This window comes from Anopheles darlingi, chromosome X (genome assembly GCF_943734745.1).
Source record: "Anopheles darlingi chromosome X, idAnoDarlMG_H_01, whole genome shotgun sequence".
Classification (NCBI taxonomy): Eukaryota; Metazoa; Arthropoda; class Insecta; order Diptera; family Culicidae; genus Anopheles; species Anopheles darlingi.
In genome coordinates, this window is record NC_064873.1 from 2465750 (window position 1) to 2489985 (window position 24236).

The window sequence follows — 24236 nt, forward strand, 5'->3', positions numbered from 1 at the left end:
TAGAACAAGGGTATGATGAGGTGTTTTTATATGGATTCTGTCACGTTGCCAACCAATTACTTCAAACATACAAGTTAGCATTCCAACTAAATGAAATATTGCTACCACACCGCATGAGCAATTAGATGACAGAACAGTCAATAAGCAATAAATCGCAAAATCCATATGTATGCAAAAGAATCATGAAGCTCAACATTTCGGAGTACAAGTAGTAGCCGCACAAGTCATCAAGATTTTCTTAAGGTATGCTGGAACACAGAAACATTTATTTTATTATATTTGCTATTTACCCAGCTCTTATACCATGTGGCTATCTGACAGGATAGTAAACAGCTCAGTCGTAGTAATCAATCATATAAGCCGGATATTACTAGGGTTATGATGCTAATGCGTCCATCATATATAGATGGTTATGTGTAGGTTGAATGTGCGCATGTTTTGGAAATAAAAGATGTTTTTCCACTGCTATCGTTCTTGATTTCAAATTATCTCTTCGAAGAAAGCTAACAAATCATTTGTAATTTAGGGTAAAAACAATTCATGCTTACTTATTGTGCCCAGTAATTCTTAGATATCTGAGCAAGCTCTGAATTAAACGAACGCTTTTGTGAATCTTTTCTCATATTGTCTTTTTCATTCGCAAATCGTTGCAGTATTTAAATGTTGTTTTGTATCATTCTTATTCTGTATACTGTAGGAGACATCCTTAGCCAAGCATTAGCTTATCATTTCTGCGATGTAATACAATACTAGATTATCGGGTGCGTCGGAATGTATCGTATGGCTTTCATTGTCGTCTTATATTCATTTGAATGGATCATTTAAATTGGACAAAAATGGGTATTAATTTTGTTTCGAGTATTTTGTGTTTACTAAGCTTAACATCGAGATCTTTTAAACGCTCGAAACGAGCTGAGAACTTTTGTAGTAAGTTGTGGCGAAGTTTGAAATGGTTATTCAATGGAATTACAAATTTAGTCGTCAGGCAACGATGACGATGGATACTGTTGTTATTTCAATGCAGACTTGTTATATGCAATTAATTCTGTTTCATTATAATTTGCTAAGGTATGTAAGTGTCTAGGCATTATAAGCGAATCCGAAGATTATTTCTGTGTGATAGGTTTACGGAGAAACCTACTACAATTTGATTAAGAGAACGGTCATTAGGACACGGTCATATATTTGTTTTCAAACACTTAAAGCTTGCCAGCCGGTTTTGCTTCAGATTATTTTCCTTTCTTTGCCCAAAAGATTTTCCTTTCCCCGCACTTCTGAACAACGGTGCAACACACGTGTTCGTAATGCGACCCAAAAACCAAAGTCCCAAAGTAATGTTAAGCCCACGGCTGCAGAAAAGGATTGTTATCACTTGGGGCGTGACTGTGCGCGTGGATGACATGGATTGTGTTGACATTCGTGCGGCAGATGATGGCTGCGTTCTGACCAAGGTACTTTAAAAAGACAGGTAGCTTTATCCAGAACAAATCCTCGATCGTATTTTAGAAAAAACTTCAGAGTTTGACATTCACGGGATGGTGGGATGTTTACTTCGGGAACGCTCTTTTCGGAGCTGTTTTCGCTTTTCTGTGGTATTACGACAGTTCAAATTCACGAAAAGTGGCACGAAAGTTGAAGTTTATGCAAATATTCTCAAAATTCTTCCTAGTGTTTCAATATGGTATCGGTCCGTAGGTCTTGCCACCCAGCCTAGAACAAGAGCTAGCTAGCGTTCCTGGACCGTGCTCACTCGCTGTAAAACACAACTCGGTCGCTCGAATGATCTTAAATAGAAAGATGAATCATTTAAACATCCGAAAAAGAGTGAAATCAGGTACTTTCCTTGATAAAACCACCAAACTTGCCCATATCTTCTTCTTCTTCTTCTTGAAACTCACGTGGTTTTGTTGATAAAAGCGCCCTGCTATGAATGTCAAACAAATTCAAAATGGTGACCTGTCAAAGCGGTTAAGAAGCTACCTGTCTTTTTAAAGTACCTTGGTTCTGACCAAGGTACTTTAAAAAGACAGGTAGCTTTATCCAGAACAAATCCCCGATCGGATTTTAGAAAAAACTTCAGAGTTTGACATTCACGGGATGGTGGGATGTTTACTTCGGGAACGCTCTTTTCGGAGCTGTTTTCGCTTTTCTGTGGTATTACGGCAGTTCAAATTCACGAAAAGTGGCACGAAAGTTGAAGTTTATGCAAATATTCTCAAAATTCTTCCTAGTGTTTCAATATGGTATCGGTCCGTAGGTCTTGCCACCCGGCCTAGAACAAGAGCTAGCTAGCGTTCCTGGACCGTGCTCACTCGCTATAAAACACAACTCGGTCGCTCGAATGATCTTAAATAGAGAGATGAATCATTTAAACTTTCGAAAAAGAGTGAAATCAGGTACTTTCCCTGAAAAAAACACCAAACTTGCCCACATCTTCTTCTTCTTCTTCTTGAAACTCACGTGGTTTTGTTGATAAAAAGCGCCCTGCTATGAATGTCAAACAAATTGAAAATGGTGACCTGTCAAAGCGGTTAAGATGCTACCTGTCTTTTTAAAGTACCTTGGTTCTGACCAGGGCAAGGTACTTTAAAAAGACAGGTAGCTTCTTAACCGCTTTGACAGGTCACCATTTTCAATTTGTTTGACATTCATAGCAGGGCGCTTTTTATCAACAAAACCACGTGAGTTTCAAGAAGAAGAAGAAGAAGATGTGGGCAAGTTTGGTGGTTTTATCAGGGAAAGTACTTGATTTCACTCTTTTTCGAATGTTTAAATGATTCATCTCTCTATATAAGATCAATCGAGCGACCGAGTTGTGTTTTACAGCGAGTGAGCACGGTCCAGGAACGCTAGCTAGCTCTTGTTCTAGGCCGGGTGGCAAGACCTACGGACCGATAGCATATTGAAACTATTGAAAGAATTTTGGGAATATTTGCATAAACTTCAACTTTCGTGCCACTTTTCGTGTATTTTAACTGTCGTAATACCACGGAAAAGCGAAAACAGCTCCGAAAAGAGCGTTCCCGAAGTAAACATCCCACCATCCCGTGAATGTCAAACTCTGAAGTTTTTTCTAAAAAAAAATCGGGGATTTGTTCTGGATAAAGCTACCTGTCTTTTTAAAGTACCTTGGACCAGGGTTTTTTAAACAGATAGGTAGCTTCTTGTAGAACAAAACCCTGAACGGATTTTAGAAAAAACTTCAGAGCTTGACAGTGGTGAGACTGTGGGATGTTCACCCCACTGTCAAAAACGTCCAAACACCACTGTCAAAAAAGTTCAAAATGGTGACCTGGCAAAGCGGCTAAGAAACCACCTTACTATTCAAAACACCTTGGTTCTGATCTGATTATTTTCATGATTATTGCTCCCGTGTTACCGTTGCTTATGAAGTATATAGCGCCGCGTTAGAGAGGAAACTGATTATCCGGGTAGATAATTGTGTGATTACTGCAGATTCCATCACAAATTCACATACCGACCATCAATTATAAATGTTGCTCCATCGATGCCAGTATGAATTCGAAGCCCTCCTCAAACCGTTCCGGAACCGCTAACGGGAGCAGCACCACTGGCAAAAAGCCGCTGCGCAAGAAAAAGGATTCTGATCAACAGCTGTTGGTAAGTTTAAGGCAGGGAGTGATGAGGGAACAGCGATTGTCCATCAATGTCGATTCAATGTTTCGCAAACATGTACGTGTGTTTTGACTTTCTTGGTCGTCGTTGCAGAGCAAACCCACCCCGACCCTGGAGTATGGCACGACCAGTCGAAAGGGCGGAGATAATGGAGGGGGCCTTGGCGCCAGCAGTCAGGCAGCGCAAGCCGGTGGCAAAAGCTATCAAAACTCACGTATTCGGCGGCAGGCGCGCAAGGGGTCACCGAGTGCCGACATCACGGCCCGAACAACTGCAAGCGCTTATGAGCCACATTACTCGAACTCCCCTGAAGATATGCGTATCTCGAAGCTGTTGCCCCGTTTAATCAACGAAGAAACGGTAAGCGGCTGTGACGATTTGTGCGGCAAGTTGGAGGTGGTGCTGCTGGATGCGTCAAATGCGTCCTACATACGTAAATCGTTCGATGTGCTCTCGCACACGATCTGCCAAGCTCTAGAGAACGTGCCGGACGCGTGCCACGATCGGGTGGCCGGGCTTTTCGGCATGGCACTACACGTTGCCGTAGCATTCTCGTCCGACGGAGACTCCGTACTCACCGGGTGGATTAAACGGTATCTCAGTGTGTCGTCGAAGGTGCCCCTGCGGACCGCTCTCATCGCCCTGCTGCAAACCGTTCGCCTCGACCAAAAGGGTTCACAGCAGATGGGCACGAGCGCCGAGTGGCTGGTTGGTGTGCTGCGCCAGCTGCTCGACCAGTGCGATGTCGAGCCGGAGGTGTTTATGCTCGTCACCGACAGTCTAGTGCAGCTTGCTACCAGCTATCCGCTCCAGTTCGTACCGCACTTCAGCGATGTCGTGGACAACGTAGTTGGTTGGATGGTGACGGCCAACACTGAACAACCGTCGATGACGACCTATTGTGCCCGGGTGCTGCTCTCCTTGCAGCCGTTCTGGAACGACAAGCTCTCGATAACGGCAAGCCTGATCGAACAGTTTGTCGACGATATTGCGGAGTGCTGCGAGGGAGTGGATCTGAACGATATTACCCAGCGGCGTGGTGCAGATCGACACTTTGGTGCCATGCTGATGACGCTTAACTGTGTGCTTAAATGTCTGGGCTTGAACGCGGGCTCGGAGGAATTCTTCAGGGCACAGTTCGAGCGCCAGCCAGCCATTATTCTACCGGTAATGGAACAACTATTCTCCAAAGCTCCGCCCTCCACCACCCTTGTGCTGATGGCGATCTGTGATTACGCAGTATTGATGCTCGCCTCACCAGTGAATAACGCCGGTAATGTACAGCACGTAGTTAAGCTGGTGTTACAGCACTTCGGTGCGTATAGCGAAGAGCAGAAGTCTGGTGTCCTCTACCTACTCGCTCGCTATCTGCGTGCCGACATCGACGAAGAGGCTTCCCGGGAGCTGGCGGAGCTCGTATTCAACCCACTTGGAGCATTCTACCAAACCCGATTCCTATGTAATGAAACGTTGCGTGAGGGCACCCTCCTCGTTTACCATCTAATCCTGGCGAAACAGAAGCAGATGGTCCTGCTCACTGCCTACCAGATGCTGCTAGATGACATCCGTGACTGTATGGGCCGATTGCGGGACAGGCCGAGTTCGATACCGTCTCAGGCACCTCAGACTCAGAAACCCTCGGAAGCAATGTTGGAGTATCGCCTTAGTTTTAACATGTTGATTCTGTTGCCGCTGGCGACCGCTCGGAGCTCGATTTTTATCACCTGGACGTTGGCTCGGGAGCCGATTTTAAGTGTGCTGCTCGAGCTGCTGTCACCGCCGATTCAGAAGCTGTGGTCACGCCATGGCTCTGTCCACCACGCGATCGTGTCGCTCGCTCACCGGCACGCGAGCACCAACAACCATTTCATATCATCTAGCAGCCTGCTGCAGCAGTCCATGCCATACAAGCTGATGGGTGCGGCATCAGAGTCGGAGGCCAGCCCCACTGCCAACCATTTCCTTCGGATCCTGCGCTTCCTGGACGAGTACGTGGTGCATCTGCAGCAATGGTACGACGAGGAGCTCCAGCTGGAACGAGAGCAGCAACAGCAGCACCATCTACAGCACTGTATTATCGATGACGAATGGAAGCATAGGTTGGTAGTGTTGCTGTTGGATTGGTGCCGTGCAGTACTGGCCAGCACCTGCCGTTACCACGAAGTGCTGCAACGTTGTGACGATTTTAACCGGTTACTGGTGCACTTGTGCAAGTTGAGTGCCGGCTGGGGCAGCGCGAGCGAAACGGTCGGTCTGTCGTGCGGCAACTGTCTTGATCTGGCCTGCCAGTATGCATCGCTGCAGCCAACCGCGTACCAGGCAATCGCCGAGGCGTGTTGCGTCCAGCTGTGTTCAGTGTACGATGCCTTGCGCACTCGCTACACGGTCGTGTTCTCGAAGCTACCGCTACGCTATTCGCTGCGCCAGGTGAACGCCTTCACCGGGGTCAACCGGCAGCGGCGCGACGACATCCAGGAGCTAAGGAGTGAGTATCAGGGCGCGGACGGTGAGCGACAGCAAGATATGTTGCGCATGGCCGATCTTCGTCAGCTTCTCAACCGAATCGCGTTCACACGGGACGACGATAACTACGCTGGCAGCTTTTTGCACGAGCTGCTGTCAAAGTCATACAGCGACAGTGTATCCCCGTACGGTGCGATGGCGCTACGTGATCTGCGCTGCCTGATACCGTGGGCCCAGTGGGAGGCGGCCAAGCTGTGCGTCAGCAGCCGGTTGCGCACGCCATTCGGCAAACCACAAGCTACGTTCCTGCGCATCGAATCGATTGTGAAGCAATACGCACGCATCCTTGCACTGAGCGATCGGTTTCCGGTCAGCAGTGTCAGCACGTCGATGGCAAACCAGCGACACGCCCGCATATTGCTCGGCTTCCTCGAGGCGCTCGAGAAGGAGATCTACAATGCGGCCCAAGGCACGGCGTTCGCCCTACCGACGCCCAGCAAACCAGCCCGTACCTTCTTCCGCACCAACCAGACCACCTGCGCCGAGTGGTTTACGCGAATCCGCACCGCCGTCGATCTGGTAGCGCTACACTCGATGGAGCCGGAGATGGTGATCCGCTATTCAGAGGCGGTGCTGCAGGAGCTGGTGGCAGCCGGCAAAACGGCGGATCGAATGTTCGAGCATACGCTGATGTCGCTGGTGTGGGCGCTCGTGCGCAACTGGGAGTCGGACGCGTTATTCGGTGTGTACGTGTGGAGCCGTCAGCTAACCGGCAAGAAGTACCCTTGGATACTGATGGCGGCCGAGGAGGCAGCTGGGCACCGCGAAACGGCAGCCGCCGGCTTCCGTACCATCCTGAACGATCCGGCCAGCGCGGGCATGGATCGGCACATTCGCGACTTCATCGTCGATCAGACGGTCGTATCGCTGCTGTTCACCGGCAGCTACCGGGAACTGTACGAGTTCCTGCTGGCGGAGGAGGGTAGTGATACGCCACGTGCCACCATTCCGCTGGTGACGATCACATCGGAGCAGATCTACTCGATACTTCGGTATGAGGAGACGTATGATACGAGCGTATTCAAGATGAGCCAGTGGGAGACGATCGAGACGGGTAGCGATGTTCCGAACGACTTCTCCAGCCACAAGATGATTTGTGCGGTCGAGAACAGCTTGTCCGCCATCATCCTGCAAAGCCAGACGGAGCAGCGCGAGAAGCTGTCCGAAATCTCGACCGAGCTGATCCAGTGCTTCCTGCAGGAGTGTCTGCTCACCAAGTGCCGCGAGTATCTGTTCCAGCTGACCATCACCAACCACATCCTGTACAAGATCGCCCGTCGCTTCTCTCACGCTAGCGCCAGCACCACCGGCAGCAGCAGCAACAGCAACAGCATCCCGGACGAAACATTAGCGGATGGTGCGAGCAAGGAAGAAGGCGGCTGCTCAGTCGATTCCGGTACCGAAGGCGGGGGCAAAGGCGACGATTTGGGAACGCTGAACGTAGACAAATCGTACGGCACATTCACGCTAATGCGGCTGCTCTCGTGGTCCGAGTTCCTGCATGCAGGCCAATCGGGTGGTGGAGGTTCGGTGTACGGCAGCAGCGAACAGCAGAGCATCGACCTGCGGCTCAACATGGTATCCATGGGGCGAAAGGAGAACAACTATGGGCTATGTCGGCGCGAACTGGAGAAGTACTACGGCAAGGCAAACGTGGGTCAGCAACTGCCCGCACTGGCCAACATCCAGCGTCCCTCGCTCGAGCAAGTGGCGAGCGCACTCAAGGGTTGTATCGTGACCGGCGTTGGCACCACGGCTGCGATACGCGATGAAAATCTTGCCCGAGCGGTGTACGAGCACTGCAAATGGCTGTACTGCCAGGGTGCAAACCAGCGGTTGGAAGCGATCGATCTAGCCGCCTGTGTCACTTCCGTCCTCGCCGCACTGACTGATACGCGGTTAGCGGAGCGTGAGGCACGCTTCCTGCTTACGATCGCCGGCTGGTTAACGATCAACAGCAGCGGCAACGGCGAAGCGACAGTTGGCGATCTACGACAGGAGTCGGTCGGACTGCGTATGTTGGAGACGGAGCGGCCACCAATGGCGGCTATCTCCAAGTATCTGCCGGTCGATGACCACACCTCGTCACCGATGTTTGGCCGATACGACGGGTTGGTGGGGCTGCTGCTGCAGAAGGCCGTCTATCGAGCGCCGACGCTTGCCAAAGCCTGGTATCAGCTCGGTTCGTGGCTTTACCGCTGGGGTAAGCGTATTGTCGAGCTGGGCGGTGAGGTGAGAGGGTCCGGTCTAGCAACCACTCCCATCAATACGGAACAAGTACAGGCCATCCTCGCTCCCACCGTACTGCTGGATGCCAGCGAGTACATTAGAATTGCGGCCATCCTCAACGAGCACGGGCTACTACAAGCGGCGGCTGCAGCTGCGGAGAATACTGGCGAGGACGAGAGAGAGGAAGACGCGGAGGAAGGTCTCGATCTGGATGGATACATAGGCTCCGTGGGGCTGCTAGAGCGGCTGCAGAACGAGCTGCCCATCCTGCGTACCGTGCCGCCCGAGCTGCTGCAGGGGTTGGCCGACATCTGGCGCCGGAACCATCGCACCATCTACAGCTACTATGCGGCCTCGGCTGATGCCTACTTCCACTACCTGCAGCTGTCCTCGGCGACCCCCGATCAACTCGAGGCAAACGGCGGCCCGGACAACGACGATGGCCAGGATAGCGAGCGGGCCAAGTCGGTCACCGTGACGCTCCGGTTGCTCCGATTGATCGTGAAGCATGCGCTCGGCTTGAAGGAGGTACTAGAAGAGGGCCTGGCAACAACACCGTGCGAACCGTGGCGTGTCATTACGCCACAGCTATTCTCCCGCCTTGCCCACCACGAACCGTATGTGCGCAAGCGCGTCTCCGAGCTGTTGTGCCGCGTGGCCAAGGATGCACCTCATCTCATCATTTTCCCAGCCGTCGTTGGTTCGGTGCGGGAGGATCACCAGGTGGTAAGCCTGCTGCTAGACGAAGTGGTTGACCCAGCCGCCTCGCTTATCGACCGTTCATCGGTGGCAGACAGTGGTGGTGGTACGATTAAGCAATGTGCGTCACCTCACGAAGGGGTCGGGCTGGCGAGCTGCTTCAACGCCCTGCTCGACATACTTTCGCGGGAGGTACCGCACACCGTGCAGCAGGTGCAGACGCTGGTGCACGAACTTCGTCGCATCTCGCTCCTGTGGGAGGAGCTGTGGCTGGTCTCGCTCGACCAGATCTATGGCGAATACACCAGGCGCGTGGGCGCTTTCGAGGCCGAGCTGCAGCGACTCCGCGATACCGGCCAGCTCGAGGTGCGCAAGACACTGCTAACCGAGAAGCATCGGTTGCTGCTGCGGCCGCTGCTGTTCCTGCTCGAGCAGCTGTTTGCCATCACATCGCGGCCTGCCGAGACGAATCATGAGCGCCACTTCCAGAACCGCTACCATCGCCATATCAGCACCATGATCGCACAGCTCGCCGAACCGCTCAACTTCGAACAGGCGACGATCGAGGGATGGGCCCGGTTCCGCACCATCTACAGTCAGCTGAAGGCCCGCAGCCAAAAGCGTTCCTCCTTTTTCCTCAACCTGTACGATGTCAGCCCCCGGCTGCACCAGCTCACCGATACGGCCATCGCGATGCCCGGTATCGGGCGGGGCTTCGGTAGCCTCCGGACCACTGGCACCGGTATCGATGGTCAACCGATACGCATCCGCTCGGTCGACGCCAGTATCCAGATCCTGCCAACCAAGACACGCCCGAAGCGGATGGTCTTTCTCGGGAGCAATGGGCGCCGCTTCGGTTACCTGTCGAAGGGTATGGAGGATCTGCACCTCGACGAGCGCATCATGCAGTTCCTGTCGATCGCCAACCTCATGATGACCAGCTCGATCGATTGTAACGGCAACGTGACGCACTATCGCGCCCAACACTACTCGGTCATACCGCTCGGTCCTCGCTCCGGTCTCATCACCTGGGTCGACGATACCGTACCGATCTATATGCTGTACAAGCGTTGGCAGCAGCGCGAAGCTCTCCGTAAGCGAGAGGCCCGCGATGGTGGTCGAGACAGCGCCGTACAGCGGCCCTCGGATCTGTTCTACAAGTACGTAACCCACATTCCGCCGTCTCACACTTAATTTACTTAAACACACACACGAACGTATGCAATAAATATATGCTTCCTATGTTACTCACTTTTTTGCAGGAAACTAGAGCCACTGCTGCAGGAGCATGGACTGAAGACTTCGGACAGCCGCAAGCAGTGGCCATTGCCGGCACTGAAGCAGGTGCTACGCGAACTGCAGCAGGAGACCCCGCGCGATCTGCTGGCCAAGGAGCTTTGGTGCTCGAGTGCGACCGCGTCCGAGTGGCGGCAGGTCGTTCGCTCCTACTCCCTCTCGCTGGCGGTGATGAGCGTGATCGGTTACATTATCGGGCTCGGCGACCGTCACCTGGACAACATGCTGATCAAACTGGCCACAGGCGAAATCGTGCACATCGACTATAACGTGTGCTTCGAGAAAGGCCACACGCTGCGCGTCCCCGAGAAGGTCCCGTTCCGGATGACACAGAACCTAGAGGAGGCCCTCGGCATCACAGGCATCGAGGTTAGTGGCCAATCAGTATTGCTAATCGGTATGCTCCATTTCGTGAGGGGGCAGGGGGGGGGGGGGGGTTAACTTATTACAAAATTTTAAATTTTATTGTGTTGAAACACACACACACCCACAAACGTAATGCGTACGTCCACAACCGGTGTGACCAACATTGTGCGCTAGTGTGGGTCATTACGAGAGACTATCAGTGCGCTTGCATGCTCTTGCCGGTACGATGTGGCTGCGGCCTGTCCTGGCAGAATAGTTGAAGTAGTTGCATCACAGCTCCTGCTACCCAAAAATACCCTCTTCCCTCCGCCTCTTCCTCTCCCCCCAGGGTCTACTTCTATGAACGGCCCACTGACCCTGGAACAAACTCGTTAGTAGAAGCGTAATAGAGGCCGAGAGGTATTGCGAGGCGAGATATATACCAAACATACACACACACACACACATACGCTCACGCACAAATACGCCAATCCGGGCGTCGGCTCTTGGCAGGACGAAGAAAATGGAGGTAAAAAGGGATAAGGTTATGTTGTGCGTGTTGTGCGTCGGTTTCGGAGTCGGTACCCAAGTCCTCATCCCATCCTACAGTTTGGTCTCCATGTAAAGCACATCGTCCGGGAGTTCCGACGGACTCCCCGGTTCATCATCGATCGGTACCTCTTCCACGGGGCTGTCGGTGGTGTTCCCTTCGCTTCGGTTTGCAGCGCAGCCAGCCAGCTTGCGTTCCATCTCCTCGTACAAACGGTAGCTCTCACGGATGATGTTCTGGCCAACGATGCGACGGGGCGAGGGTGTCCGGTAGGTCCGCGCGTTGTACGACGGCCCTGCGCGGACGGTCGGCGCATTTGCTGATCCGTGGTCTGAGCTTGGCGAAGGCGGTGGTACCCGCATTGCGTCCGTGCACGACATCGGCTCGGGCTGCCAGTACCGATCCGGTTGACGGTTGCTCACCGACACCCGGATCGTGGTGGTGGTACCGGTAGAGGTGGTAACGGTAGTTGTCGTGGTGGTGGTACTGGTCGGCACCAGACCACCGACCACCGGCATCTCATTGAGGGCGAGCTGCGAAATAACCATGACGGTCGGTGGTATCGTGGCAATCGCGCTAGCCAGCCCCGGACCATGCTGCCCGGTCAGCCCTGCTGGCGATGGTCCATCCGATGCGACCGGCACCATCTCACCAACGGCCTGCTCCGTAATCGACACATGCAGTGTGGACAGATGCTGCTGCTGTTGCTGTTGTTGCTGCCGCTGCTGCTGCTGCTGCTGCTGAGAACCGGGACGTGACGATTCCTGACCGATGACGACGCGCGGTGGTAGTGGCGGAACGACCGGTTTGCGGCAGGTGAGCAGCTGCCGGAATGCGTACCGGAAGTGGGTGTTCTTCCACGCGTAGATGATTGGGTTCATCATGGAGTTGGCCATTGCGAGCGAAAAGGCGGCCTTGTAGAGGGTTGGCGAGCTGTCCTCGACGAACGCAAAGATCTGCGTCAGCACAACCACGAAGTACGGTATCCAGCAGAACGTGAAGCATCCCATGATCAGCAGTACCACCTGCGTATGTGTGTATGCGCGTGTGGAAGAGAGAGAGTTCAAAGCGTGGAGGAGGTGGAATCATTTGCAAAAAAAAAAAACCCTACCTGCACCGACTTCCAGTCGCTGGTCGTGCGCTCGAGTGTACCGACGTGGACGCGCAGCTGTTTGGCGTGCTTGGACGCTTCGCGCCAGATGCGCCAGTAGACGACGAACAGGCAGAGCCAGACGACCGAGAAGATGGGCGTGATGACGCCGGCCACGTACCACGGGTGCAGCAGCTCATCGAACTCGCACTCGCTGGCCGTGTCCCACTTGTTCCAGATTAGTGGGATCGTCGCGATCGCGATCGCCAAACACCAGCCAAACCCAAGGATGGTTAGCGCGGTTCGCTTCGTCATTACCCTGAACCACCGGAACAGTCAGAGAGCGAGAGAGAGAGAGACAAAGAGAGAAACAAAGGAAAAGAAAAAGAATGGCTGAGACAGATTGAGAAGAAATAGGAACAGGAGCAGGGTTTTTTTGCGACAACCGACATCTCATATGCCCGGATGGCGCATCGCTGGAGCAGCAGCAGCAGCAGGAGCGTCGCTAAATGGAAATGAATTAGCACACCATACCAGATACCACCACCGCGTGTAACCTGCGTGCATCAGCATCATCATTTGCTCAACCATGACCTTGATGTCGGCGCGCATTTTCACAGTTTGATAGCTTTTGTCCCTCCCCCAGGGAGGGCCACCACCATTAAAACACAGAAACCAACTGTGCTGCAAAACAGCTGCATTTGCTGGTTTTGTGACAAAGCGCATAGTGCCTCATCAACAAGTTCAGCAACATCAATCAGAAAGGGGTGTGGAGAGAGGGAGAGGGGTTGTCGTTAACCAATGCACTCTTGGCCACACCAGCAGCAGCAGCAGCACCAGGACCATCAGGGCCCCTAGCGCTGATGCAGATGCTTTTACAGCCTTCTCCCGAGCACTTCCGGTTCGGTGCCATCGAAGGACACTAAAACTTCTTACAAAAGTGGATACCACTACTTCTTACCTCCCCCTTCCTGTCTTCCAGCTCTTCTAGAATAGAGTGCTCGGTTTAATATTCTTATACGGCGACGCAGCACATTCGCACATTCGCACTTCGTCGCCGCCATCGTCGTCGTCGTCGACCGTTTTAATCGATAATCGAGGAGGGCGCACACACACACACACACCTACACACCAATGGATCGCAACGAGTACAGAGGCAAAGGGTTTTGTGTCAACTCCCTTGGACCCCTAACCCGGTGTGCTCCCCTTCCCACACCACCACCACCACGTATCGGATTTTATCGCGTGCACCAAAGAAGAGCGATGTGATATGCCCAACTAGCTGTGTATGTATCCGATAGCGATCCCAACAGTCCAACAAGCCCGCGGGGGGGAACCCGGGAAGCAAAGCTGCTGCACCAGATAAATTGTGCATGACACAATCCTGGCCAGATGCGGAAATCAAACAAAAAAAAAACGGAGCAAAAGACGAAAAAGGATAACGAGGATGACGACGACGGGAACTGGAACTACTTCTTCCAGCAGCAATGCTTTAAGCATTTACGGCTGCTGCGGTTACTGCTACTCCCCCCCCTCCCCAGACAGGAAATGCTACGAACCGGGCAACGGTCGATTGGTTCCGGGTTTTTGGTTGCCGGAGATATATTCATGGCAATCCGCGGTGAGTTCACTCCGGCGCGATCGTTCCCGGCTCGGAGGGGTGGGGTACAAAAGCTCAATTCCTAAGTGCGCGGCGGAAACAACATCCAACACCGAGAGATGATGGGTTCAAAACAATAAAAACACTTTACTTTCCGGTTTCCGGCCAGTGAGTGTTTTGGTCGTCGAAGAGACGGAACGACGACAGGGGGTCGGGGTGCGATGGTGAAGCCCATTTGACCAAAGGATGGAGTGCCCAGGATGATTGACAAGAATTGCTGGAATTGCGACGGTCGTCATCGGCGAATCCACTCAACTCGCCTCGTCTTCTTCGCCAGCGCTGGTCGTTAAAAAAACTTACTGCCACGAAATTGCTTTGGCTTCGACTGAGCGCATAAGTAGAGAATGCCAGCGGGGGGGAAGGGCTGGGAATAAAAGGAGTGATTACCGTTGTTGAATCCTATCCCGATATCGGATCATATCCGGCGAATGCAGCCAGGTTGGGCAGCTGGTTTTTTAGATTTTTTTTTTGGTCGGTTTTCGGTCAACCAAAACCTCTCCCTCGCATCCCCTGACCGGCGGCGCTTCAGCTAGGTAATCGAAGAAGCAAGTGGACGTAGGAAGGGGAGGAGAAATTGGGAGCCAACTGCATACTAATGCTCGTCTCCGCAAACCCACCACCAGGAAACCCGCAACCTTTGGTTCAATTTCCAATCTTCGACTGCATCGATAGTGTCGTCAATATACCGACCACATCGACGAATCCTTCGGTGGTATCCTTCCCCACTCCCCCCTCCTCCTCTTCCAACCTTGCACAAGGCTAACTGAAGCGTTACCAAGGAACTTTCACCATGGTCTCGCTTTACTACCGGAGACGCTGGTCCGGCCACTAAAAAGAGTTTAGAACTTCTTTCTTTCTCTCTCTTTCTCCTTCTCTCTCTTTGTTTCGCTCTCTTTACTGCTTCCTATCAATCATTTCAACTAACCATCAATCCAATACCAAACTATCCTTTCGTGTTTTGTATGTGTGTGTGTGTGTGTGTGACAACACACGCACTCGAGCGTGCTGGTTTATTGCTGCACGTGCTACAGATGCCTGGCAAGCCATTTCTCTTCTCAAAAACTCATTCCTCAAGTGTTTTTCAAAGTTTCAAACCACAAAAACACACACACACAGACACACAAACAACCATTGCAAGAGAGGGGATAATAGTTCTTTGTAATCAAATCAAACCCATAGCAGACTGGGCTGGAAAAGTATAGACAAACGAACGGGAGTTCCGTAGGTTCCGGGGCAACATCAGCAACGAAAGGACAACACAACAATACAGAAATACCAGCGTGTAGGTAGGCCTACCGTGAGTAATGCAACGGGTAGCAGATCGCGATGTACCGGTCGGCGGCGATGGCGATCAGATTCCAGATGGATACGCTGCACGCAATGATCAGGACGAAGAAGCGCAGCAGACAGAGGTGCTTATGATGGCCGAGATCGACGCCCATGTAGAACGCGAGATGGTACGGTAACGTCATGCCGACGAAGATGTCCGAGACGGCCAGCGACACGACGAACAGGTTCGAGATGAGCCACTGCAGCCGCCGGTAGTACCAGACGGCCAGGATCGTCAGGATGTTGCCGCTCAGGATGCATACCATCAACACGCCATCGATCGCGACCCAGATCAGCAGATCCTCGTGGATCTCGTTGACACGATCGGCGAACGCTGCCAGCTCGCTGCCGCTTGGTCCGTCACCGCTACCCACACCACCAACACTATCAGCACCAATAGCGCCGATATCGACGCTCCCACTACCAGTACCGCCGATTGTCCCGACACCGAAGTCCTCGACCGCGCGCTGGTCCGCGACCGCACTTGCCATCGACGTCGCCGTGCCGACGCCGAAGGGTGCAGCCTCCACGCGAGCGGTCGCCGCTCGGGTGCCCTCGGTATCTCGCACTCTCTCTCTCTCTCGGAGGAAGGCTGATGCTACTGCGTCTCGCGTGTTCACACTGTTCCCTAGATATGCCTCCTCTTAAGCCTCCGGTGTGCGATGCAGACTCTTCGTGGCTTTAAGCTGGATGCGCACGAAAACCGCCTGGAACCGACTACTGCTGGAATCAAAAGTGACTTTATATGGGGGTCCTTGAAAGAGAGCTTAAATTTATTGCGCCTGACATTAGCACAGCAACTGCTGCACTGATGTGCTTCCACCGAGTTGTGTTTTATGACTACCAAGAAATGGCCTTTGCGAATGTGTAATGACCACAACTTTCGGTCGGTCGGTCGGTATTTGATCGGCAAATTTCAACCGGATGGTTCCTTCCGACAGAGATCCACGCATCGTATGTTTTAGCTGTCGAGTGATGGACTCTATGGATCGAACCATGAACTGGTTCGACCGTTCCTCGGAAGATGGTTTAGAATACGAACAGCCAAGTTTGAACAGCCCGAAATGAAGCGGGCACAAAATTGCTGTTGGATAAAGTCGTGGACAAAGGGAAAACTTCCTTCTGTTCGATAGAGAAAGAGCAAAACTATCAAACCAACGAAATGGGTTTTAGTTAGCTAGTTTTATGTGTATGTGTGTGTGTGTGTGTGCGGAATAGCTTGTTTTCTATTTTCTTTATTGCCACAAAGGCTCAAACACACACGCACTCACTGATTTGGAGTTGGACAAATCCTTTTGTGAGTAGTGTGAACATCCCCAACGAGTAACCGATAAAGCCCGAAGTTCCCCCTGTTGTTGGCTGATTGGCTGTTATTTCAAATGAAGAATGCTACTAATTAATATTAGTACTACTATTACTGCTACTATTCTCATCTGCTACAACTAACTAGCGATCGGGGCCTGCCATCGAGAAGCGATCGAGTGCCGTCGTAAGCCACCATTTTTGGTAGTCCAGTAATTCTGACGATCATTGTCGATACCATTTGCGCCTTCTCGATCTGAGCTTAGATAACTTTTCAGCTGAGGGATGTCATCCCGCTGTTCAAAAGACTTTAAGATCATCGCACAACACGTTGGAGAAGCCAATACTAAATCAAACTCTCCACAAAGAACCAGGGCCAAATATCGTCTAGAGAATTCTCCTCTCGAACTTTAATAGGCAGGTTGGCATGTACTTACTGATTGAAGTTGAAGTTCCAGTGGGCGAATTTCAAGTCTGGCCAAAGCTTCGAATATCTCACGAACCTTTCCCAATTGAAACCGCGAATATCTCACGAACTTTTCCCAATTCAAACCGCATGTCCTAGAGTACCTAATCCTTGGAGTTCCTTACCAAGCAACCCACTGAAGTCACGATGTTTGGAGAAGTTGCTTACAAAGGTTTGAACTGGAAGCCAGTTTTAATTTGAAAACAAAAACCATTAACATTAAACTGATTACTGGAGTCTATATCGACATTTAGGCTTAGGTATTTCGACAAGGAATAGCCGTCCGTGCCATCCGTTTAGATCGAGTGGAAGGAAGACAGGCCTGGCAAAAACATGCATGGAAGGATTGCTGTCTTTTTTATGGGCAAAATAACGAAAAGCTTTACGTTGTGCAGACCGTTACGTTAGAGGCATTGGCTGATCTAAGCCCGGATAAAACGATCCACACAGACACTTTACACTTGACTAGAGTGCGTTCGTGTAGTGAAGCACGAGAATCTGCGGAGCATCCCGACTTATCAGGAAGAAAGGGGTGATACCCTGACCATCATCAACATCCAGTGTTGAAGGGCCCAAAAACCAAGTATTTTGGATGCGTTTTGAAATAGTACGCACTCCGAGTTGATTGCTTGCGCCGCTCGTTGACGCCTTCGCGAGCGAATAAAGGAACGTGAATGAGCTCGTAGTTTTCTTTTCTATACGGGGTTCGGCATTTGTTTGGTTGGTCTGGGACCTCCATTGATGGACGAGGAGCTCTTCTAAGGGGCGGCGTCGGTCCCTCTTGATCTTGATCATCGCTTTTTTAGGTCGCCACAAAAAAAAGCTGCCGAGACGCGCTGCTCCGTTCAATTCGATCCACCATTGGAGTGGCTTACGAGGCACACGCTCCCCTATCCTGGCGCAAGTTCAAATGTTTTAACTAAACCTAACACAACACGGCACGGTCTCTAGCATACACACACACACACACACACACAAACACCACCATTGAATCACGGATTTTTTTTGTATTGTTTTTGTTGTTGTTGTTGATAATTCGCGTCGACGGGGCTTGTTGAAGCACACTCACGGAATGCCACAGAGGAGAGCCACGCGGTCGCGGCCGGTCAGGTGCGCCAAAAGCGCGAACCACTCTACGGCGAGACTGACACTAGAGACGCGGAGGATAGGAGGAAGAAGCGCAAACAAAGGTGAGGGGGTACACGTATGAGGTACACGAGCCGCAACGGCGTGCAAAGAGCCTCCAGCCGTCTTTAGTAGCTGCTGGTCAATCGGTTGGTTGGTTGGTTGGTTGGTTGGTTGATGGTAGTGGTCTGATTGTGTTGTCTGCACGCAAGCCAAAACTCGACTGATCCCAGCACACAGTGGCAACATGCAACAGAAGTGCGTACGGCGTACGCAGAATGATAAACGAAAATCATCATCATCATCATCACCATCATCATCATTCTATCCAGACCGAGACAGATTGGGGGAGGGGGGGAGAAGAGAGAGAGAGAGAGAGAGAGAGAGACCGAGAGAGAGATAGAGAGAGAAAGAGAGAGAAATATACAGCGCGAATGGGAATGTGAATGTGAGTGATAGATTTATTCCCGGTTTCTTCGGGGTACACATTAAAGAGGATAATCGGGGGGAGGTGGAGAGCATGCTCGAGACACGGCAGAACCTAACCGACCGACGGGCGAGCATACCACAGCTGACCGCCGACCGCCGACCGCCGATGACGTAGCCACGGTCTCGGTGGCTTCGGTGACATCGACATCGATGACAGCTGCAAGGCGCGCGCAGTAGCCAACCCCTAACAGTGCTACTCGCGACGCCGACGTTCGAGACAAAGGAAAGGACCAAGTAAGGCGCCGCGTGTGTGTGTGTGTGTGTAAACGTGCGAGTGCACTTCATTGGCGTTGCGCGACGTCACCAACGCTGCAACAGGTGTCCTCGGGGTACGAACTCCTCGATGCTTCCGCCATTCAAACAGTAACGTCATATTCGCGCGCGCGCGCGCGCCCGCGTTTGTGTGTGTGTGTGTGTGTGTGCAGGAAAGCAACCACAAAATCGCAGTTACGGTGCTGGTGCTGCGGCCGTGCTCAAAATGCCGTGAGGTCGCGCGCTGTGCCATCGTGACAAGTGCGTGGCAATGAAACAAAAAGTAAACAAAACTCCCTCAACCGCCACTGCTTGCTGCACGTGCCGAACCGTGCGCCTCCACCGTGCGCTGCTTGGCTGTGAGGTCAGTGGTAAAGGGGAAGGGAAAGGGGGGGAGGTACGCGAGAACCGGTTCTGCCAAATGCTGCGGATGGTTTAAAGTGGCCAACTGGCACTGGCGAGAGCTCGGCGCGGATCATCCCAATCCGTGTTCAGAGCAGCAACAATTGACGTAATGATGGCTGCGAGAGGGTGTCGATCGGTACTACGCGATCGCACACAAAAGGGGTGGGGTGGCGAAGAGGGGGAGGGGTAGGTTATTAGACACCCGCGGACCATTTCGTTATGCCCGTGGCATTTGAGGTTCCTTAAATTTGGGAGAGAGGAACATTCTTATGTGTGCGTGCGTGCGAATCTGTCCGGCTGGTTAAATATAGGTAGGGAGCGGGGGAAAAAGGGCCGCGACGGTGACGCGCTGTTGATGATGATGATGATGATGGTGATGCGCACTGATGAACTGATAAGTGGAACCTCCTGATAGACCCCCCGCCATCGCGCCGAGATTACGTACTGGCCTGCTAGTGGCAAACACACACACACACACACACACACACGCGGAGAATAGTTTTATCGGTTTGGCAAGAAAAAAAAAAACAGCGACCCGGTCGCCGGTCGATCGATTTGATGCGCATACCCTCCGCGGTGTGTGTGTGTGTGATTTATTCGCGGCGTGGCTCCAAATCTCGCATTTACACCCTTCTTTCGCTCTTCCGCAGGGAACATTTCGGTTGGCGTGCGAGCATGTGCTGAAGTCGTTGAAGAAGGGCCGCGAAACGCTGCTGACGCTGCTGGAAGCGTTCGTTTACGATCCACTGTTCGATTGGGCGGTGAGCGAGGAGGCAGCCGGTGGTCCCGCACCAACCGCTACCGAGATCACCGTATCGACCATGTCGGTGGCTTCAACGGCGGCTGCGGCGGCTGCAGCGGTCGCCTCGGTGGCGAGCACAAACCCGGCCCGTAGCAGTGCTGGCACTGATGCTACCGCCGTCGGTCCCGCCTCGATTGGTCGCTCGAAGCGGCAGCTAGAGCGCGAAGTGACGCGCGATGCGCTGGCAGTGCGGTGCGCGGAATGTCGAGTGGAGTGGCAACACACGCGGGACGAGCTAGGCCAGCACCTGTACACGCTCGATCGCCACGCCGGTGAGGTGCTGAGGGTACGGCAGGAACGGCGGCAGGCGGAACAGCAGCGCGACTCGTACTCCCAGCAGTTGCGCCTCGTCGAGGAAGCCGTCTGCCTTGGGTCGGCCTTCCGAAGCCATGCGCTCGGTAGTCTCGTCGATCGTCTCGCTATGCGCACCGCTATCAGCGAGGAACGAGCGTTGCTCTTGGAACGGCTGCGGGAAACCATCGCCCGGCACGAGCAGCACCGCGAACCGTACCAGGAGCTGCGTGACCTCTGCGCAACGGCTGATGGTGCGGCGGAAGCGATGCGCCCGTACTACGCCGACCACCGGCCGGCGATTGCACCGACTGCGACCGAGCTCGAATGGTCCCTGGCGATGGTGAAGTTCATCGATGATATGCTGGTGGATGCGCGGACACGAGAAGGTGCTCACGCATACATGCGTCTGTGCGAAACGCGGCTCCACATCAACAAACTACTGGCCGGACCGGCTTGTGCCGATTTACGACGGACCGCCTTCTATTATGGCCTTGTGGCGAACGAGCTGGCTCGGCAGCGCCCCCAGGCACCCGACCCGGTGCCAATGGAGCTGCTCGATCAGTACTGCCGCTGGTATCGGATGCTGGGCAATGCTGCCCAGAACTATCAGCAGCAGCAGCGAACGGTGGGAAGAGGCCCTAGCGATACCGTAATGGGTCATGGATCGGATGACAACGAAGGCGAAATGCTAGATCCGGTCACGGCTACCATCAAGCTGCTGCTGCAGCAGCAGCAGCAGTCGGTATTCATAGAGACATTAGACACCGGTGGTGACAGCGTTGGGCGTCCCGTACCTATATCAGTGGATCGGATGGAGTCGGTCGAGCGCGCAGCGCTTGCCTTAGTACAAAGCCCTGTACCACCGATCCAGCACGCTAGCACCGTCAAGATGAGTTACCTACTCTCTCGGCAGGTACTCGAGCTGACCAAGCGATTCGTCACGGCCGAAAGGGACTTCCTTGCGGGCCGACGAGTCAGCAGCGATGATGGCGAAGACGACGGTAGTGTGATCGAACGACCGACGATCCTGGCGCTACCATTCTTGGCCAGCCTCGCCCTTGCAATTCAGCAGCGCAGTGAGGCGTTACGCATGCACACCGGGGGAACACCGGCTGATCACCATGCGATGATCGAGATGGTACAGACATGCACCCTGTACGAGCGACTCCAGTTCGCCTGCCGGCACATTGAGCAGCACGTACTGCCGATGCTGCCGCCAAGTAGCCCTTGTACCAGCGGCGACCGGTCGACCGACGACGACGGGCTCGACGAGAGCTATGAGCAGCTACTGGAACGGGTCTTCGGCATCTTGCGATCGTCTGGTGGTGCCGCGAGCCGCGAGCAAGAGCTGTACGAGTGTCTGGCTGGAGCCCAGAAGCTGCACGAGTGCTGGCACGGTCAGCTACTCGAGCTGCGACATGCGGCCGCTGCGCACTCGGGCAACAGTGCTGAGCTGGAGGCAGTGCTACAGCGGCTGGACGATGCCTTCGTCCCGCTGCTAGCCGTGCAGGAAGAGACCCTCCGCGTCTTCAACAGTCCAACACCGCACTACAGCTCGCTCCAGCTGCTGCAAGTGACCGATCCTCGTCTTTCGGCGACCATCACGGAAAGTGTAAGTGTGTAATGGCGACCGCCGGACCACCGCGACGACCACACATGTCCACACCTAATCACGCCTAATGCTTTTATCGTTACAGTTATGGCTGTGTCATGCGCACGCAGCGCACAGAACGCCCACGTTGCCCACAACCTGGGTGCAGGCGTTCTGCGCCAAGATGTGCCAGGTAGCGCAGCTGCAGGCGACGGTGCAGCTGTTGCAACAGGATACGCCGAGCGATTCCCGCGTACTACTGCTGCATACCATTAGCCGTCGCTTGGTACGGCTCTTGCTGGCGGGCCGTTTGGTGGTGGCGTCTTTCACGCTGTGCCTTGCACAAGCCCAGCTGGGGCCGGCAGCGGTAACTGCACCAGCACCGGTCGCAGAAGCATCATTACTTTCGTTCGGCGCAACGGCGCCCACCAGCACGCTGGTCGACATCATCTGTCAGCGTAGCCATATGAAGGTGCTGGGAGCCATCGATGACGAAGCCGCTGCTGCCTCCGATGGTCAGCCCGATCCCGCACTCCTGGTGGATCAGCTGAATCAGCTGACGGAGCTAGCCGTGGAGTACTGCGAGATAGTCGTGGGACGATTGCGGCGGGACGCGGAGACAATTAGCCCCGATTCACACCCGGAGCTGTTCGATGAGGCCTACCGCTGGCTGGAAACATTCAGCAATGGTGACAACTCCAGCAACCACCAACCACCTATCATCATCAGTGCAGCAAAGGTTCAGCAGCTGGAAGGGTACGTTTCTGCGGTGGACCACATCTGTACACTGCTGGCCGAACAGCAGATCGTCTTCCGGCAGTCGATCGACAGCCTCGAACACCATCTGAAGTGGGCAGTCCTGGCAGCCCCGAACCCGGAACCGCTGTGTGCCCCGGATACGGCCGAACGGTTTCGCCGAGATAGCGATACCTCATTCCGTACGATCGAGCAGTACCGGCTCGAGCTGGTCCGGTTCGTGCAGTACGGCCGTGCGATCGTGCACTACGAACGCATGCGCGACCCGGACACCGGTGCTAGCGTGATGCACAGCCAAGCTACTGCCTTCCAGGCGCTGCTAAAGCAGTACCAGAAGCTGCAGCCACGCATCATCTCCAGCGCACGGTTGCTGTCGAAGACGGAGGAGGCGCTGGTAGAGCTGCTCGATCCCGAGGGCGTGATTGATCACACCTGGCTTAGTAACGTGCAGGTACTGCTGGACGATATGCAGGACCAACTGCTGACGCGCATCGCCGAGCTCGAGCAGGAAGAGCGGGTTGCGCTTGATGGCTGCCGAGGTGCCGTGCGGGCCCTACGCACCATCGTCACTAAGCACGACGCTGTGGCGAAGGAGATCCGCGAGCTGCTAGCGATCCAGTTGAGCCTCGTCGGATCAACGGTGCTGCGCGACTACCTGCAGCATTACCAGCACGTGCACGATTTGCTGGACGAACTGGCTCGCCTGGAGCTGGCCGGCGATGAGTTGACGCTCGCTAACGAGATGCTGCTGCGTGATACCGTCGCACCGAAGGTCACCGAAGCCCTGCAGATGCTGCCGGACGTGTTCGAGCAGCTGTTTCAGCTCGATCAGATGGACAACGGTCTTCCTGATGGTGTAACCGACCCGATGCTAGCTACCGATCGAAGCAACTCAGGATCGGCCGTAATGGTGTCGACCTCAACGGAACCGAGCGGGAATCGCGATAAGAGTAAGTTTGATACTGACATACAGAGCATCAGCAAAGAGCCACCCACAAACACATAATGTGTTTCGTTTTGCAGAGGATCAGCGGCAGGGGCGGGAACAGAAGCGGAACACGTTTGCTGTGTCCGTGTGGCGGCGCATCCGCATGAAGCTGGAAGGGCGCGATCCGGATCCGAACCGACGGTGCATCATCTCGGAGCAAGTCAGCTGGATGATCCAGGAGGCGATGGATCCGAACAATTTGGCCGTCCTATACGAAGGGTGGACGCCGTGGGTGTAGCAGCACAGCACAGCGCAGCGTATTGCAAGTCGCTTCCCACCGCCGTCTTATTTCAGGCAGAGATTGGCTGCTCCGCACCCAATAAATGAGTGATTTGTAAATACTGTAATGAGTCTAGGACGAAACGCGATTTGTTGTGTCGTATCAACATTAACATATATTTTCATGAGA

At 53.5% G+C, this 24236-nt stretch overlaps 2 protein-coding genes across 2 annotated transcripts; one reads left to right on the forward strand and one right to left on the reverse strand.

The window, feature by feature from the left end:
- The first annotated feature begins 713 nt into the window (after positions 1-713).
- Positions 714-24127, forward strand: LOC125951890 (serine/threonine-protein kinase Smg1). Its single transcript, XM_049681018.1, has 7 exons — positions 714-1068; positions 3394-3621; positions 3730-10247; positions 10350-10752; positions 20047-22104; positions 22190-23789; positions 23863-24127. Exons 2-7 carry the CDS (start codon positions 3517-3519, stop codon positions 24063-24065), a joined length of 10887 nt encoding a protein of 3628 aa, XP_049536975.1. The 5' UTR covers positions 714-1068; positions 3394-3516; the 3' UTR covers positions 24066-24127.
- LOC125953823 (adenosine receptor A2b) lies at positions 11332-15848 on the reverse strand. Its single transcript, XM_049683619.1, has 4 exons — positions 15325-15848; positions 12390-12687; positions 12038-12303; positions 11332-11764 (listed from the first exon to the last, which is right to left on the reverse strand). The coding sequence occupies exons 1-4, from the start codon at positions 15846-15848 to the stop codon at positions 11332-11334; spliced, it is 1521 nt and encodes a 506-aa protein (XP_049539576.1).
- Positions 24128-24236: the final 109 nt, after the last annotated feature.

What these genes read in the sequence shown, in the direction of transcription:
- LOC125951890 (XM_049681018.1), top strand. Translation starts at nt 3,517, where the DNA reads ATGAATTCGAAGCCCTCCTCAAACCGTTCCGGAACCGCTAACGGGAGC. An exon ending in CCCTCGGATCTGTTCTACAA is followed by an intron (nt 10,248 to 10,349) that starts GTACGTAACCCA and finishes ACTTTTTTGCAG; the next exon opens with GAAACTAGAGCCACTGCTGC. An exon ending in TCGGCATCACAGGCATCGAG is followed by an intron (nt 10,753 to 20,046) that starts GTTAGTGGCCAA and finishes GCTCTTCCGCAG; the next exon opens with GGAACATTTCGGTTGGCGTG.
- LOC125953823 (XM_049683619.1), bottom strand. Translation starts at nt 15,848, where the DNA reads ATGGCAAGTGCGGTCGCGGACCAGCGCGCGGTCGAGGACTTCGGTGTC. An exon ending in GCGACTGGAAGTCGGTGCAG is followed by an intron (nt 12,304 to 12,389) that starts GTAGGGTTTTTT and finishes ACACATACGCAG; the next exon opens with GTGGTACTGCTGATCATGGG. An exon ending in GTCGTCATCGGTCAGGAATC is followed by an intron (nt 11,765 to 12,037) that starts GTCACGTCCCGG and finishes GGTGCCGACCAG; the next exon opens with TACCACCACCACGACAACTA.